This window comes from Drosophila erecta, unplaced genomic scaffold (assembly GCF_003286155.1).
Source record: "Drosophila erecta strain 14021-0224.00,06,07 unplaced genomic scaffold, DereRS2 tig00000092-arrow-pilon, whole genome shotgun sequence".
NCBI lineage: Eukaryota > Metazoa > Arthropoda > Insecta > Diptera > Drosophilidae > Drosophila > Drosophila erecta.
The window spans coordinates 5,171,326-5,187,497 of record NW_020825207.1 but is presented as its reverse complement, the minus strand read 5'-3'; the positions used below and the strand labels follow the sequence as shown (position 1 = coordinate 5,187,497).

General features: G+C 45.0%; 5 protein-coding genes and 2 non-coding genes across 10 annotated transcripts; 1 reads left to right on the top strand and 6 right to left on the bottom strand.

Annotated features, from left to right (window-relative positions):
* Positions 1 to 36: 36 nt before the first annotated feature.
* Positions 37 to 6,442, bottom strand: LOC6546831. The gene is made up of 2 exons (XM_001975902.3): positions 2,849 to 6,442; positions 37 to 2,780 (listed from the first exon to the last, which is right to left on the bottom strand). Exons 1-2 carry the CDS (start codon positions 6,308 to 6,310, stop codon positions 276 to 278), a joined length of 5,967 nt encoding a protein of 1,988 aa, XP_001975938.1. The 5' UTR covers positions 6,311 to 6,442; the 3' UTR covers positions 37 to 275.
* A 389-nt stretch (positions 6,443 to 6,831) lies between these two features.
* On the top strand, positions 6,832 to 11,627 carry LOC6546832 (fatty-acid amide hydrolase 2-A). 2 transcript variants are annotated; one of them, XM_001975903.3, is made up of 5 exons: positions 6,832 to 6,925; positions 9,462 to 9,755; positions 9,818 to 10,037; positions 10,107 to 10,681; positions 10,743 to 11,627. In XM_001975903.3, the coding sequence occupies exons 2-5, from the start codon at positions 9,573 to 9,575 to the stop codon at positions 11,352 to 11,354; spliced, it is 1,590 nt and encodes a 529-aa protein (XP_001975939.1). In that variant the 5' UTR covers positions 6,832 to 6,925; positions 9,462 to 9,572; the 3' UTR covers positions 11,355 to 11,627. The 2 variants fall into 2 exon arrangements, with proteins under 2 accessions (XP_001975939.1, XP_026836309.1); XM_026980508.1 differs by having other exon boundaries at positions 6,838 to 6,978.
* A 262-nt stretch (positions 11,628 to 11,889) lies between these two features.
* Positions 11,890 to 13,488, bottom strand: LOC6546833 (sentrin-specific protease 8). Its single transcript, XM_015156115.2, has 3 exons — positions 13,372 to 13,488; positions 13,223 to 13,306; positions 11,890 to 12,738 (listed from the first exon to the last, which is right to left on the bottom strand). The coding sequence occupies exon 3, from the start codon at positions 12,663 to 12,665 to the stop codon at positions 12,018 to 12,020; it is 648 nt and encodes a 215-aa protein (XP_015011601.1). The 5' UTR covers positions 12,666 to 12,738; positions 13,223 to 13,306; positions 13,372 to 13,488; the 3' UTR covers positions 11,890 to 12,017.
* A 120-nt stretch (positions 13,489 to 13,608) lies between these two features.
* LOC6546834 lies at positions 13,609 to 14,356 on the bottom strand. The gene is made up of 2 exons (XM_001975905.3): positions 13,917 to 14,356; positions 13,609 to 13,854 (listed from the first exon to the last, which is right to left on the bottom strand). Exons 1-2 carry the CDS (start codon positions 14,199 to 14,201, stop codon positions 13,663 to 13,665), a joined length of 477 nt encoding a protein of 158 aa, XP_001975941.1. The 5' UTR covers positions 14,202 to 14,356; the 3' UTR covers positions 13,609 to 13,662.
* A 144-nt stretch (positions 14,357 to 14,500) lies between these two features.
* Trnah-gug lies at positions 14,501 to 14,572 on the bottom strand. Its single transcript has one exon. It is a non-coding gene; the product is annotated as a tRNA-His (tRNA).
* Positions 14,573 to 14,862: 290 nt separating this feature from the next.
* On the bottom strand, positions 14,863 to 14,934 carry Trnah-gug. The gene has a single exon. It is a non-coding gene; the product is annotated as a tRNA-His (tRNA).
* A 236-nt stretch (positions 14,935 to 15,170) lies between these two features.
* On the bottom strand, positions 15,171 to 16,099 carry LOC6546837. 3 transcript variants are annotated; one of them, XM_001975906.3, is made up of 2 exons: positions 16,019 to 16,099; positions 15,171 to 15,974 (listed from the first exon to the last, which is right to left on the bottom strand). In XM_001975906.3, exon 2 carries the CDS (start codon positions 15,940 to 15,942, stop codon positions 15,283 to 15,285), a length of 660 nt encoding a protein of 219 aa, XP_001975942.1. In that variant the 5' UTR covers positions 15,943 to 15,974; positions 16,019 to 16,099; the 3' UTR covers positions 15,171 to 15,282. The 3 variants fall into 3 exon arrangements, with proteins under 3 accessions (XP_001975942.1, XP_026836069.1, XP_026836068.1); XM_026980268.1 differs by having other exon boundaries at positions 15,171 to 15,968; XM_026980267.1 differs by having other exon boundaries at positions 15,171 to 15,965.
* Between the last annotated feature and the right edge of the window lie 73 nt (positions 16,100 to 16,172).

Genomic DNA, 16,172 nt, shown 5'->3' with positions numbered 1-16,172 from the left:
ACATCTTATAGAGTAGTTCAATGACAGAGTAATCAGTATTGGTTCAGATGTTTATATTCATTATTTAAGGACATGGTGCAAACTTAAAAATCTTGGCTTCTTACAACAAAATTGAACGGTAGTACATGCTGACATAAAAAAGTTACATTTCTCGTTTCACAGTCTAGTTAAACGTCCATTACAAAAGTTACATATTATAAAAAACCCGTTTCTGTTATCCATCAATTTCTATCCTATCAATTTGTACTTGATCAGTGTAAGTCCATGGTCCGCGATTATTGTCGCATCGACTCCATCAGCTTTTCCAGCAATTCGGCGAGATCGTTCACGTAGGGAACGTCTGTATATTTATGCTTTTTCTGCGAGTAAACCACCGACAGCTCCACTCGGAGGCCAATCAGCAGTTTAAAGAGCTTGGTGCCGCGCAGCATGCCCCTATATTTGGCGCCGAAGCCGAAGAGTTTCCACAGCATGAGGACAGCTAGGCGGTGCTCTTCGAAGGAATTCAATACTTGCTCATCGAATCCGGCTTCTTTTTGGACTTTCTGTTCCAAAATATCACGAAGCAGGTTTATAAAGTCAGCCAGCTCCACGAGTTGGGGTCGGTTGCCATTGAAGAAGCACATGTTGCGAAGTATACGAAGGCACAGGATCCGCTTTTGCTTCAATGGCGGAGTACGCCGAATGGTCTTTATAAGGGATTGAAGATGGCAAGCCTTGCTTCCTACGTCGTACCGGGAAAATACCTCCCAGAATCCGAGCCATGCAATCAATACAGGTGGTCGCACTTTGGTGGCATGCGGGCAAGGTTGACTTGCAGGAAGGATTGTGTCGAACATATCCAGCAAATTCATTTTGGACAAACTCAGTCGACCCTCGGCGCAAGAACAGCAGTTTGCCATTACTCTTAAAGCGGGCACCATATTCAGAGACGGCTCTTTGTTTGGGTTCTCCTTCTTGGTGGTTTCGAAGTCAGCGACGCGAGCCATTAGATGTAGCAAGGATTGGGCATGTCCTGATTGAAGCAGCGATATCTGTTTACACATTTCGAAGGAGTGCTCCGTAAGGAACATAATCAGCTGGACGGTAATCTTCTTTAAGTGCTGCGAGTGCGATAACCAAGGCCAAATGCGGATGATGATTCTTACGATCTTAGTAGCCATACTGGTCTGGGTGATCACAGAATTAGGCGAACTATGCCAGTGGGATAACATGTTAATCAGTACCAAGAGATTGCTTAGGATACTTTGCGCCTTGTGAGCTCCTACTCGCTTTACATAGACAGCGGCATTTCCGATTTTTTCGTCATTGAGAAAATTGTCCAGAATGTGAACCACGCGGTCCAGTAGCTTCAGTTCTCCGGATGCTTTCAAGGCCCAGGGTGAGACCTTGAGCAATCCACCGAGTGCTTCACAAACCTGCACCTGACCTACTACAGGAGTTTCCAAAAAGTTAAAGCTCTTGGATAGATAATAACGGTCAAAGAGCTGATCCAAGCGATGGTAGATTAGGATAGCCGCATTAATATTCTTGGGCGCATGGTTTTCGCTCTGCTTATCATCACCATCCGAGTCATCCTGCATGTATGGCGATACAATTTGCTTCTTGTTGGAAACGAATTCTTGTTTGCCTTTCACCCCAAAATCGTCTTCATCAGTGGGTACATCATTGTATGGCAATTCGTATTTCTCCAACTCCCTTAGCATGCTTTTCTCATCCGCAGCATTTTGCGCTTTGATGAACACAAGCGCTAAAGTCGCGAGTGTGAAGCGCTGAAATGACGAATTTACCAGTATCACGTGCAGTCCAAACAGGAAGAAATCCATGAACAGGGATGGCTTATTTTTTATCTGGTCAATAAGAAATGAGTTCGCATTCGAGTCCGTACAGAATATCAAAAACATCTTAAATAGTGGAATCACCATATACTCGGGACATTCCAAATTCAGCACATCGTTGATCAGCGTTAGATAATTCTGCATAAACACGTTGTCCCGACAGATGGTCCTCTGAAGGAACTCAAAGTTATCACTGTAGCACACCGAGTACAACTCACAAATTTGTGATGCACACAGTTCCACAAGGGGTATCGAACAGGGCACCTGCGACTGGAGTGTTTTCAACACATCACTGAGACCAGTCATAAAGCTGTGCCCGCACAACGTGGCACACCACTCCGGGTTAAGGGCCACCATCTTAGTGCATATGGCAACATAGCAGCTAATTACTTCACACGAATTCCGCTCACGAACTTGCTCCTCGAACATCCAAGGAGTATCGTGAATTGATTTCAGCGAGTTGTAGGCCGTATTTAGGAAGTCATGATTCCGCAACAATTCGAAGCTACATTCAGCACCAATGATCGGCATCAACATGACAAATACTCGTCCGGCCAGCTCCCTGACCAACATCAGTTCGTGGATGTCCATCAATGTGGTTAAACAGCAAGCTGGCAGTCCGCCAGGAAGGAAATCCAGGCGAGGCAGAATATGTACTACCTCCGAGCCACAGCTGGTAATCCAATTGGCCATCGATACCCAGGACAATGCACGCACTTCACTGTCGCAGTGCCCGCACAGTGTTAAGAAATAAGACAATACCTTATATGAAGCTCCCGATTGGTTCGTGATACTGGCCCTGATGGTGGCCTTCGGTTGCTGATATTGTAGATGCATCTGGAGTTGACAGATAATGTACAGGCAGTCCCGCTGCCACTCTGCCCCGGTTTGCGTTGAGGTCCGCAAATTGCTGGACAACTGGATGAAATGATGAGAGTAGTTCTGCGGTCAAAAATTCAGGGTCAGATATCAATATTTAATGACGATGATGATGAAAATCCGCTACTCACCGTCAACTGAACATCACTAAGTTTCAGATCCCGCTCGCTTAAGAACTGCAGGATGCGAAGCATGCAGCGCACGTGCTGCAGTTGCCGCAATTCAAAGTGCGTCTTGGCCAAGGCACTCAGCTGCATAAAGAACTTACCATACCAGTTCATAGGGACATCACTGGCGTCGTTGACGAGAAGGTGCATCAGGCACTGGCTGATCAGGTACAACTTATCAAGCGGAATAAGGCGATCATGCAGGAGTAAGTGGAAGCTGTGATGATGATCTGTTTCCAGAGCGTAGCTCAGTCCCGACATAACTTGCGGCTGGCAGAAGCGAATGCATGTTATGCACAGATCCAGCAGGGACTTGTAAAGCTCGCCATCCGCTTCGTTACCTGGTACTAAGCGCATATACTTATGGATTACCTTCCACAAGTTATCAGCCACCGCCTGACTTATTGAGTTTCTCAGAAGCACGAGAAATAGCTGAATGAGGGAGATGATTTGTTGCAGGTCCTCGTGATTGCTGCAATTCTCGGCTAAAATAAGCTGGTACTCTAGCTGGTCGTCCAAGTTGGAGGTCCTTACTAATGCCAAATCAGGCATTTTAATCTTAAGAGACTCCCTAATGTCCACAGCTTGCACAGCCGATAAAGTAATTCTGGATGGGGCCGGGCAAACGCGATGGGCCGCATACAGTCGCCAATGCTGTGCAGCTCTTACCTTGTCTCCCCCGAAATGAGTGTCCTCCAGCTTTTGCTGCAAGGCCAATCCTACCGTAGCTGCAGTTGGAATGACTTTGGCTTCCACTTCATAGGTTACAGGCAAAATCATCGAGCTTAAATCCACATCCAGCACCAGTTTCTCCTTAGTGGAGGTGATACAATTGTGGAATAGCATTTGGAACAGGCATAGACTGACATCCTGGCGCAACTGTGCCTCGTGGGGGAGCGTGAATAAGGCCCTCAGCAGGCACACGTATACTTCAAAAGTGTTCGCGACTTTTTTTCGGAAGCCGGCGTTATGGAACAGAAGCTTCATCAGGATACTCACGGTGGGCAGCAGAATGTCTATAGGATTACTGCCGCTGTCTTTCTTCAAGGCGTTGTGCAGCGTCTCTAAAATCAGTGCATATCCATCATCCTTTGTGGAAAAGTCTTCACAAGCTCTCCAGTTCTGGAGCAAGACATTTAATTGAGTCATTGTTGACTTTCGTATATTCGGCTTTATGTCCTTGGCCTGGAGCAATCGGATCAGGGCATCCAAGCTGCGCTGTCCCTGAAACTGTTCATCAGAGCATTCGATGAAAATGCTTTTATAACTGACTGGCGGCTGAATCAGGCACAGATCGTTGACTAGGTGCTCAATCGAAACATCGCGGGCGGTGGGCTTATATATGTTCGTGTAGTCCTGACATTGCAGCACATAAGCGATTCTAGTGGTGGCCTCGCTCCTAATCTCGATAAACGGGTGAAACATGAAGTAAACGTAACCGCGCAGCATCAATGGAGGATCCAATGGGCTGGTGTCTGGCTCAAACATATGCCATATGACGTTGTGCAATTGCTTGTGGGTAACCGACCTGCAGATCAGCAGGGGCAGCACGGGGAGAATCACCTGGAAAACGGTTATGAAGTCCTGCACAGCTAGCATAGAGTTTAGTTTGATAAGCATTGCCAAAAAGTCGATGCACCACTGCCTGATTTGTTCCGAAGCATTTTCCTCCCAACTCTGAAGTATAACCCTGCGTAACAGCTGGACGTTGAGTGGCACGCCTAAGATGTGCTGGCGGGCCAGATCCATATTGCTGCAGCCCGTCATATAGACTGTCTTGTTCATAAGGGCATGAAAGTGGGCCACGCCGGATCGTAGCATTAAACGGTATACCAATGCACGAAGCTTGAGATCAGGCAAATCAATGAGAGTGTAAAGTAGCACCTCCGCATCGTTCCTTAACTTCGCATTGTCCGCGTAGAAGGCAGTGCACTCTACAATAGCATTGAAGAGCTGCTTTACCAATGTCTCACTGCCCAGTTGGGTGATCACAAGACACACCTGTCTGTGCTTCTGGATTAGCAGCGATCCAGTCGCTTTCGTATTCTGATGGAATTGGTTTATGGCCACGCTGTAGGCCCGCTTCAGCTTAATCAACTGCTGCTCGTCCGCTGATGGTTCAGAAGACAAAGAGGAAATTAGACTGCTTAGCGACTTCATGCGCTCGGGCATGCAAGACAGATAAGCGCTGTCCAAAACAATGGGTTGGATGAGGGATTTGGCGTGCCGTCGGTCCAGGTGTGGGTCATAAGTAATATTTAAGGCCACCGTATCGTGCAGCAGGCCGTTAAAGATCAGCGATTGCAGGCGGGGAATCCTCAGCGAGTCCAGCAGCTGGGTCATGTTGCTACCTTTAACACTGTCACAGTGCGCCAGCAGCTTCTTAACGATGTTCCCGATGCGCGTAATGCACATGGAAGATACTTTTGAGCTGAGAACATCATAGGTCCGGACAACTTCCACTGTCAGTTCCATAATGTGCCAGTTATCGCTTGTACAGCTGAGCAGTATCGGGTTAATCAGAGTGGTGCAATTGTCCAGCAGGATTTCCAAGGCGCTCCCTACCTTCAGTTGCTTAGAGCGCGTATGAGGATCAAAGCTGGCGGCATAGCTTAGAGTATTTCGGCGCAGCAAGATGCGTTGCTGGAGCTGCCTCAACCAGGTAATTAGTGCGCGGTTCACCTGTAGCAAGCTGCCGTCTTTTATCATTTGCAACTGAACCAGGTGCAAGAATACGAACGGCGGCTGCAGAAAGTACTCAGCTGGGTAGTCGCCCATCCGGATGATCAGATGGGTGAGCTGCTCGTGCATCTCAAGAGCATTGGTGTCGCCATTTCGTGGCAAATCGATCATGCTCTTCATGCTGGCCACATCGTCCGAGCCCGGACGCGACCATGCGGGCTCGTAATCCTTCGATTTGAGATTGGCGTACATCTGGTTCAAACTGATGGTTGCGGAATCAGTTTCCTGACTGGTGATGTCAATTGAACTAAGGCTGGAGGCGCTCGGCGTCACCAGGTCTATTTTGTACTTCTCGAGGAGCAGCAGGCTCAGATCGTCCAGCAATTCGGAAATCCGCCTGGACTCCAGATTGCGTAGCACGCGGCGCACCTTCTCCAGCTCGGTCTTTAGGCGCTCGTAGGGAATCTTGCGAGTCACCGCCTCGGCGTACTCGGATCGAAGCAATTCCATAATCATGGCCAGCACACGATCGGGGACCAGTGGTGGTGTGTACCCGAACCAGCGGATGAGCTGCTTCAGCAGGAGCACCGGCTTGAACTGAATGGGTTCGCCCAGTTGCAGGCACCGGATGAACCTCGTCTCAACCTGGTCGAGCGCGCGCAAACGAATCTCCTCCGAATCGCTAGTCAGCTTGGTTAGCTGCGCCTCCGCCAGCTGTAGGGCCAGAGTCTGTTTAATACTCATTTTCTTAGACTAATGAGACCCGACTTTTAGTTCTTTTTCACTTCTCTATCAGGCAAAAAATGTTTTACGATGTCATTTTTGAAAGCGTCAAACTCGAATATGGGCTGGCGTTGCCACACTTCTTAAGTGAGGGTCTCCTGCAAAAGGGTCTAAAAATACTTAACCAATTTAAATACTATATCTCCACCTGGCGACGCATCTGCATCAACGGCCAATATTCCGCATCAATCTCTTATTAATTAATGTGCCAAAATAGCTAAATAAATACTTAAACTCACGCGCTGATTTCAAGAAAAAGAACTTCTATTCCTAAAATTGTTGTATATTTATATTATTCAATCCCTTAAATTTTTGTATATTTATATTATTCACATACTTTTATTAGGTTAAAAAAAGTTAAGTATATTTCTTAATGATGCCATATTTTTATTTTGAATTTTTATTTAATCTCTTCTTTATTAAACATAAATGATGCGTTTTAATTATGCCACATTTGTTATCGATAATTTGGCCGCAGTCTTTTATGTTTTTTCCCAGCATTGTGGTACGGTTACTCTAGGCTTGTCGGTTTAAAAAAATCGCCCATCTGATCGGACTTGACTTTGTGCTTAGCGGGTAAATACTAGTGATTGTTTGGCATTGTGATGGAGAACTAGACTCTGCTCGGTGTGTGTATATCTGCTTATCTCGGGCTTCATATCGTTTTGTTTACGTGCCGCAGCAAAGTGTTGCTGTGTAATTGTGAATACACCCTAACCGGTTATTTTGTTATTTGCAATTAAGACTTGGACAATGTGCGACTTCTGGCCATCCTTGTATCCTTAAAAAACTTAAAAACATAAAAAAGGCTCCCTCGTGACGTCATCGCTTGGGTTGTGTTGTTTGCTGATTCTGTTTTTGCTTGTTTCCTTTTGAAGCAAACAAACATTACAAACACACATACATGTGCACATTGTACTCACATAGTAACAAATGACACTTGATGAGTTTGTAGTGCAAACAGAGCATATGCTGGAAATGAAAATGGAAATAGCGAAATGATGTCACTGGCGCACGCCCTGGGAATTCCCTCGCCCCGTCACCTCCCCCACCCACCGCCCGTTTCGCCGGTTGCCACCTTCGCTTTTCCACCTTTTGCGTACACATGCACACCAATGCATATGTTGAGTATGGTTGAATATCGCACTATCCAGTTGGAAATCAATGGCCCGCCGTCTCTTTTCTAATTAGAATTGTCATGCAACGGGGACTGAAATTCCAATTGGACATTGCTCTGAGAAGCAAGTAATTTGCAATTGAATTTTTGGCCACTGAGCCAAAAGCAAGCTGAGCAACAAGTAAACTATTATTTATGGCTAATCTTATCGGATTGCCCACTTAAGCGACCGATTAGAGGTCCATTATCGTCCCGCATCTCCACCCATTGAACTTCGACCGACTGAAGCGAAAAAAAGATTTATATTGAACCAAGCAAATGCTTTTCATTAGATTTCTTGGAAATAAGCAGTTGCAAAATGTTAATGCCTTATAAAAGCGGTACATCATTGAAAATTAAAACTCTTTTTTAATAGATTTTAACAGCTATCAAATTGTATTATATATCAAGAGGGAAATCAAGAAAATTGAAAACCTTTAAGTGTTTAAGGCTTTTATATGATTAACAAAAACTAAAATTTAGTTTTTCTTTGTAACCTATAAAAGTTATAAAAACTCTGTTCCGCTATATCTTACACTTCAGACCTAAAAAGTAATTTAAATCCAATTCATTAAACAGAGCGAACATCATATAGCATGCTTTCAACAATTTTACCCAATTATTCGTTTGTTAATCAAAGTTACGGGCAGACAAATTGTCACCCTCCCCTCGAGTATTCACCCCACCCGCAATTTGAAAGTGCGAACTTGATTACAATGCACTCTCTGCATTCGAATGTCTGGGAGTTCAATTAGCAGACTGCACAAACTCTTAATAGAATGATCAAGTCCAACAACATATTATTATTAGTAATATTTAAATAAGCGATAAGCAGTGGGAACTTTGAGTTTCACTAATCATTCACGAAGCTCTTTTCGGATTGTGCAAAACTGTGTACAAGTAGTTCAATGGTTGCTCATTTTGGTGCAAACGACTGGCATGAACAAACAGCTGCGACCTGTGACTCAATCTGCTTATCAGTTGGTTTTTTCTGTTCATCCATTGCGAGTACTGGTATAAATGTAGTTAACGACCCAGTAAGCTGGTGGGGATCGGCTTTTGGGCTATTCACTCTCCATGGTCAGATGGAGTTTCTTTGTGCCATTATCTGCTCGTAGTTAAGCGAATTAGCTGTCTGAGGCAGAAGCTTGATAAGATAATGAAGTAAATCCCGATTCTGGCCGAGCATATGGCCCTTGAACACTGCTATCCCTATTCCAGCTCGATATATTAACCACATATCTATGTGTTCGTTGCCTTAAAAAGTTTCCATTGTTCGTTGCTGTAAACAGCGAAATGTTTACGACTCGAACAGTAAAGTCGTTTGTTTAAACAGCCTTTTCCAGAATAGCGAAGTATTAGGTTTTCCTCGCATGGAGCAAGACACATTTCCCCAATACATATTAAGTTTTTATTTGCCGACATTTAGCGCACTTTCAAGTGCCTTTGTTTGTTCTGATCCAATGGAAATGATTGCGGTTTCCTACTCATATGTATGCACTTTGGAACCAATTTCTCCGGTTCGAATTTTCCATATTTCGGCGCTGATTTTATGAGTCCGTCCGTCCATCCATGAGTCAGACCCAGGTGTGGACTCGGTCTATCTGGGATGGGACAACCCAATTAATTGCCGGGCTATTAAATTATGTGTAGGCACGGCACAGACACCAGTAAATCGATTGCCCTCAGATGTGTAGAATGCACTACAACTAGGAGTACTATTTTTATTTTATTAATACATGTTTCTAAAGTGGCACCAAAATCAATTGTTATTAGTAGATAAATAATGCTACATAATATGCTATATTATGAGAATTTGTAGTATGAGTACATGAGTAAATCGCTGATTGCTGATGAACCGATTTACATTTACTTAATGCCTCTCAAGTATTCTTTTAAGTACATTTAGAATTTTTAATGCATGTTTTAATTTTTGTTCTCGTTTTAACATTCCAGAGCAGTAACACATGGGCCAGAGCAAAGTGCACAGCTACCCACACCCACAGTTCCAATTCTGATTCCAAGTAGTTGAGCTCCTTCAGGCGTACATTCCTTAGATCCCACGAAATGGCCCAAACCGCATCAGTGGCTCAGGCCATTGGTGGTTACATTTTCGGCATTCTGCAGGCCTGCATTCGATTCGTTTTCCGGCTAATCTATGGCCAAAAGGGCGAGAGTGTTCCCCCGATCACAGATGCCATTCTGTTGGAGTCAGCCACATCGTTGGCGAGGAAAATCCGCAGCCAGGAGGTGAGTGCATGCAGTAGAACATACGTTCTATAAAACACCTAACACACTCTCATTTTGAGTAGCTAAGCAGCGTTCAGGTCCTGGAGTCTTTTATCCGACGCATCAAGGAGGTGAACCCCATTTTAAACTGTGTCGTGGATGAGCGTTATGATCAGGCTCTCAAGGAAGCAGCCGAAGCTGATGCCCTGGTCAAGTCTGGTCAATACAGCACAGAGGAGTTGGCAAAGCAGAAGCCCTTCCTGGGCGTGCCCATCACCACCAAGGATTGCATATCCGTCAAGGGTGCGTAGCTCTCATATGCTTCTTGTAACGAGTACCATTGCTATTGCTCAACCATTTATTTGAATTTAGGCATGCTTCACACAGCTGGACTTTTCGAACGTCGGGATGTGCGTGCTGCGCGGGATGCGGACGCCATGGCTTTGATGCGCAAGGCAGGAGCCATTCCCATCGCCCTCACAAATGTTTCCGAAGTGTGCATGTGGTGGGAGAGCAACAATACGGTGCACGGCAGGACAAGGAATGCCTACGATACCAATCGTATTGTCGGCGGCTCCAGCGGTGGAGAGGGCTGTATACAGTCGGCGGCTGCCTCCGCCTTTGGCCTGGGCTCCGACATTGGCGGCTCCATTCGCATGCCAGCCTTTTTCAATGGCATCTTTGGCCACAAGCCCAGCAAGCTGGTCGTCTCGAATGTGGGCCAGTTCCCAGCGCCCTTCAGTGCAGAGCAGAACTCCTTCCTCGGCCTGGGACCCATGTCTCGATTTGCCGAGGACCTGCGACCCATGTTAAGGATTATGGCGGGCGAGAAGGCTGCCCTGCTTAATCTGGACGAGAATGTCGACCTAACCAAAATTAAGTTCTTCTACCAGGAGTCCGATGGCGGCGGCCGCTTAATTTCCGCCGTTGATCCTGACTTGAGAGAGGTAAAGTAAATTAGTTTGCCCACTATTTAAATCCTGTCAATTATTCTCCTTCTTATTGTAGGCCATGAACCGCGTGGCGCAGCACTTGAGGGAAAAGTTCGGCAATCAAAAGGTAGAACGCATCCAGCTGCCCCACTTCCGTCAGTCGGCGGCCATCTGGTTCGCAAACATGCGCGACGACAGTGGCCATGGATTCGCGTACCAGCTGGGCAACCTGAATCATGACATCAATACGTACCTGGAGCTCTTTAAATGGTTCTTCGGTGCTTCCAAGCACACATTCATTGGTCTTTCAACAGCTATCATGGATAGTGCACAGTGCAAGCATGGATCCCCCAAGTACGATCACCTGGTGCGCAAGCGAAATGAGCTGAGAGCAGAGTTGCAAAGCATGCTGAACGATAACGGAGTGCTCATCTACCCCACGCATCCGACGGTGGCTCCATATCACAATGAGCCCATTACGCGACCCATTAACTTTGCCTACACTGGTATTGTCAATGTGCTGGGCTTCCCGGCCACCGCTGTGCCGCTGGGCAAACTGGGCAGCGAGGGTCTACCGCTGGGCGTCCAGATCATCGCCAACTTCAACCAGGATCGTCTGTGCTTGGCCGTAGCCGAGGAATTGGAGCGAGCCTTTGGCGGATGGGCCAAGCCCGAAGTTCGGCTCTAGGACCAGTCTCAACTAGTTGCATACCTGCAAGTATGCAGTTTAGCTAGCTTTTAGATAGTAGTGGTCAGGTGAACCCACCCAATACTAACTCCCCACCCACCCGAGCATTCGCCTGGCGATGAAAGGTATTCCTTGTGTACTGCAGTGCCTCATTGTAATATCAATTTTCGATGTGGATTTATCTATTTTGTATGTGTTTTTAAACGTAATCTAATCAAAGATCCGTGCGGATCCGTTCCCGTTTTGCATTTATAATAAATAATTGCAACCAAAGTTGCTTTGTTTGTTTTGCAATTTCTGATTTCACGGACGACAGGCGCCTCTTGACAAAACAAATCGGGAAATCAGAATGCTGAATTGGAAGCCAACGCGCTTCGTGGGTATAAAAATCATTCTTTGAAAGACCATAAACGATATGCCGACGCACTGCCTCCATTGTTTTTTGTTTGCTTTTGTTTTTTTACTGCCTGACACTTATGTCCAAATAAACATTCTCATTCGAGAAGGAAAACTTAACCAACTAAAACTAGCAATATCATGGATATCGTATTCACATGTGTATTCCGATGGCCCTCTCTTCTTCCGGCAGAGTTACATTCGTAATTTGGTCACATAAAAACTAGTCAGCTGTGGGCGGAAATCCGCGCCGATCCCCGCCAGGCTCTATCCCTTGCCGCCCAGCGACAGGATGAGTTTCAGCAGCTCCGTGCGCTTCGCCTTCACGGTGTCGATGTGCAGCGAGGGCAGTCCGTCGATTACCTCGTACCTGTTCAGGTAATCGGCTATGTGATCGGTCATGCAGATGACGTGGATTCCGCAATCGTAGCCGTTGGCCTGCTGCAGGCAGCGCATTGGCCGGAATTTGGCCATTCGGGCGCCCAACAGCTCCTTGATCTTGTTCATCAACTCCAAGGAGTTGCCCGTATTGTTGTTCCCGTACGAATCAAAGTGATAGAATGTCTTCTCCGGCCGCGAGAAGACCAACAGTGACCAGTGGGTGCCACCAGCATCGGTGCTCTCGTTGTCATTCAGCGCAAAGAAGATGAAGGGCTTGCCAGTGGTATTGCTCTGGTCGAGGAGCTGCTTTAGCTCCTGGTCACCCATGTACTTCATGCACTGTGTAATCTCCGGCGCGATGAAGTGCAGATCCGAATTCGTCTTGTACTTCATGTGCGCCAGGTACTCGTAGTAGAAGCTCAGGATCTGGTCGTTCAGCCAGTGGGGTCCGTGGAGCAGCTGAACGTCGGACATCCGCAGGCAGCAGTCGTGGAAGGTCAGCGAGATGGGGTCCGCCTTAGAGTTGCTGCGCATCTTTGTGTGGTAGTTATTGTTGCTGAACCTGGGGCGCCGAGGATTCGTATTTTGGTTCTGGCGTGTATGTTGCCTGGAATAAAAATAAATGGCAAATAATTGCTTTAAATCATGTAATTGCGACTAGATTCGTGTAGTTCAAGCTGGAGACTGTCACCTCAGTATTTTTCTATCGTGGGGCATCATTTTCACTAACAATCCTCGCGAAAATTCGGCTGAAAGAACTTTTTCCGGAGAATAATACAACTCCAGCGTTTCAAAGTCAACGCACGAATGACGTTTTCGGTTTCCTTTTGCTTTCCCTTTCATTTGCCGGCCGGCCAGTACTGTTATTGTACTGGTTTCACAGCAATCAGAAATCGGTCATGCACAGCCCTTTTCAAGTGCACTTCATTCGTATTTTAAACCAAAACAAACACATTTTGAACACACTTTTCGAAAAAGCTGTTTTGTTATTGTCGTTGACAGCGAATGAGCGTAGCAAAACAAAAAGGAAGATACTGCGGGGGTGTTGGGATGGCGCTCAATTCCACGCATATGTATATTTTTTCACTCACCACGCAAAATGGCTTCTCCTCGATTTCGTGACCTCGCTTTTTGTCCGTGCTTTGGACACTTCTTGCGTATTACCATTTATTTGGCTGTTTGGGGGTAAATAACTTGAATTTACCAACTGATGATTTCACTGATTTATGAAGTTACAGACAGTTTTTCCGCTGAATTTATAGTCGCTGTACTCTACTCTTTGGTTCTCTCGCTTTCAGGCCTGGGCTGCCACATCGCTCACTAAATGTCTGGCAATGCTGAGTGCAAAATACAGTGTTGCCTAATGAGGCAAATTTACAGAGAAGTAATTTAAATATGTAAAAAATATATTTTTTAATCGTTCTAAAGAGTTTGCATATCTTTTTTTCTAACACTTAGCTGATGAATCATCTCGAAATGCCGTGATAAGCACATGTAACAAATGTTTGTTGAATTTATTAAATTCACATTTTTAACATTTCTTGCAGTCTGGCTTATAATTTTCGGGACAAACTTGTTTCTCGATTATGTTCAAATTCTCAGTGGGAGTTGGGCATTTAGTTTCTGAAGTCTCGCTGGATTCTGGAAATTGCGCACATCCTTCTGCAGAATTCCACGTACCCCCTCGCAACTGCTCGCCCAACCACTTAAGTTGCTTGTTTATCTAGAAAATTATATTTCTTTAACCTTTTTTCAGATGTGTACATATGTAAGAAAAATGATTGCCTTTTCTACCATCTCCTCATCCCGTTCGCTGGCAAATAAATCGGCTGTAAATTGGTATATATTTGATGGCTGTGCCTTAATCGCCTCGGCTGTAATGACACGAATTATGGCTCGAATCTCTGGATGGCGTTGCAAATATGTCCAATCGTCCTTGCGCAAGTTTCTGGAAATATTCTCAATCGTGTCATAAAATTTGGACACGTTTTCGTGTAAGTTTTGTGCATGACTCGTATTATTTTCCGTGTTTTCCGTTTCCTCAGCGCTTGATGTTTTTGTGATATCCATTTTCACTTTGCCAGAGAAAGGTATATTTTAAAATTTTAATTTTTTGAAGTATTTGGCTAATGGACTTAAAACTCAATGAGGTCTCAATTCTCAACATTTTGTACACAACCCAATAGATTACTCGCATGATAGGAGGGATATATAAATATAAAATATTTGCATTGTAATTAGGATGACAAAATAAATATTAAGGCATTAATCATATTTACCATGTGTTCATATAACTGGATATAAATGTGGTCATATAACTATTCTTTAAAATAATTAACCCAACTCCGTGACAATGCATATCGCAGCATTGCCGTGACCAGGATTCGAACCTGGGTTACCACGGCCACAACGTGGGGTCCTAACCACTAGACGATCACGGCTACGTCGGGTCGTCGGACGCGCTCTTCCAAGATCCCACCAGGTCACCTAATATAAAAAAATGTCGAATTAGAATGTAATTAGTAAACACAAAAAAAAGTAAAAAGAAAATAAAATATTTGGATATTAATATATTATTAAAAACTTTATGCTTAATAATTTAAAAAAGGTTATACAAAAATGAAAAGGTTAGTTAGCTTTAACTTAATTATTAGTATATCTAAATAATTACTATCCAAAATCTTAGAAAAAAAAAGAAAACCCGACTCCGTGACAATGTTTATTTCAACATTGCCGTGACCAGGATTCGAACCTGGGTTACCACGGCCACAACGTGGGGTCCTAACCACTAGACGATCACGGCTACGTCGGATGATGCAAGGTCATTGCCAAATGCTTATTTTTAGCGCCGTGCGCAGAAAATCACAGCAAATCAAAGTTCGCGCATACCAATTTGTGATTACGGAAATCGGAAATAAATTTAATTAAAGCAAAATGAGTTAGTAATGAATTGTCTTGAATAATGTTGAAGGGAGATCTTATTAATTTTGTCGTTTCTTACAAATACGTATCTATGTAACTATATACATGATAAGTTTATTTGGTTGTACCTGAGTGTGTCGGGCTACCAAAGCAGCTCCCCAATCATTTATTTCGTCTAATGGTTATACTTATACATTTAATGCCTATATACTCTTATAAGATAATAATACTACGGCTTTTTGGCCTTCACAACTACCTTGGTGGGCCCCTTCTGGCTGCTACTGGCTGGGGATGGAGCCCGGTAGGTTGAATTGGGATTTCCTCGGTCCCGACGCTGCTTGAGGCGCTCCTGGAACTGATTGCGGAGCGTATCCATGGACGTGTTGAGGGCGAAATTCATATCGGGCAGCTGATAGGTGGCCAGCAGGAAGTTGCAACGGACCCGTTCGTTGGCGATTCGCTTGATGAGCTCCTGCATCTCTTCGCTCCGTACCAGATTTCTGATGGCCACGTTCACCTTGTCCTGGGCGACCGTGGCTTCCTTCTCCATCTTGCGTTTCTTAGACGCTTTGGATCCACCGGCTCCTAGCTCGTCCACAGCAACTGACTCGAACTGGAGGTCAGCACTTATGCGTCTGGCGCCATGCTGGCTTTTTCTTGACCTCTGGCGTACAGTCTTACTGCATCCATCCGACGCAGTGCTCGTCGATGTGTTTGCCTGGCCCGAGGAGCATGGATATGCTAATTCAGGGTCAATTTTAGCTAACTTGGCTGATTTGACACCGACCTCGTGAATTGTCTTGTATTTTTCACCGGCACTTTGTTTCGGTGCCACTGTCTCTCCAACCTCGCTTGAATCGGAGTCTATTTCGATGGCCTTATAGCTCATTCTTCCCAATTGTTTTCTCCAAGCTACTGTAACTGTTATGAATTTAATGAACCATTTTAATTGAGGACAAACTTACTTTATTTCAACATTATCAGGCTGACTTTTTTGATATCGATAGAACGATAACGACCAAATAGTGCTGCATAACGAAATAGTTGGCTAGCGCCATCTAGTGCTTGAAGTTGTACACATATTTTTCAAATACTTTTTGTGGTGCAATTATTGAATTA

Excerpts from the sequence above, each read along its gene's own strand:
- LOC6546833 (XM_015156115.2), bottom strand. The coding sequence starts at position 12,665 with ATGCGCAGCAACTCTAAGGCGGACCCCATCTCGCTGACCTTCCACGAC.
- LOC6546834 (XM_001975905.3), bottom strand. The coding sequence starts at position 14,201 with ATGGATATCACAAAAACATCAAGCGCTGAGGAAACGGAAAACACGGAA. Across the intron at positions 13,855-13,916 it reads ATGAGGAGATGGTAGAAAAG|ATAAACAAGCAACTTAAGTG; the intron begins GCAATCATTTTT and ends ATAATTTTCTAG.
- LOC6546831 (XM_001975902.3), bottom strand. The coding sequence starts at position 6,310 with ATGAGTATTAAACAGACTCTGGCCCTACAGCTGGCGGAGGCGCAGCTA. Across the intron at positions 2,781-2,848 it reads TTAGTGATGTTCAGTTGACG|AACTACTCTCATCATTTCAT; the intron begins GTGAGTAGCGGA and ends TTTTGACCGCAG.
- LOC6546837 (XM_001975906.3), bottom strand. The coding sequence starts at position 15,942 with ATGAGCTATAAGGCCATCGAAATAGACTCCGATTCAAGCGAGGTTGGA.
- LOC6546832 (XM_001975903.3), top strand. The coding sequence starts at position 9,573 with ATGGCCCAAACCGCATCAGTGGCTCAGGCCATTGGTGGTTACATTTTC. Across the intron at positions 10,038-10,106 it reads GGATTGCATATCCGTCAAGG|GCATGCTTCACACAGCTGGA; the intron begins GTGCGTAGCTCT and ends ATTTGAATTTAG. Across the intron at positions 10,682-10,742 it reads TTGATCCTGACTTGAGAGAG|GCCATGAACCGCGTGGCGCA; the intron begins GTAAAGTAAATT and ends TTCTTATTGTAG.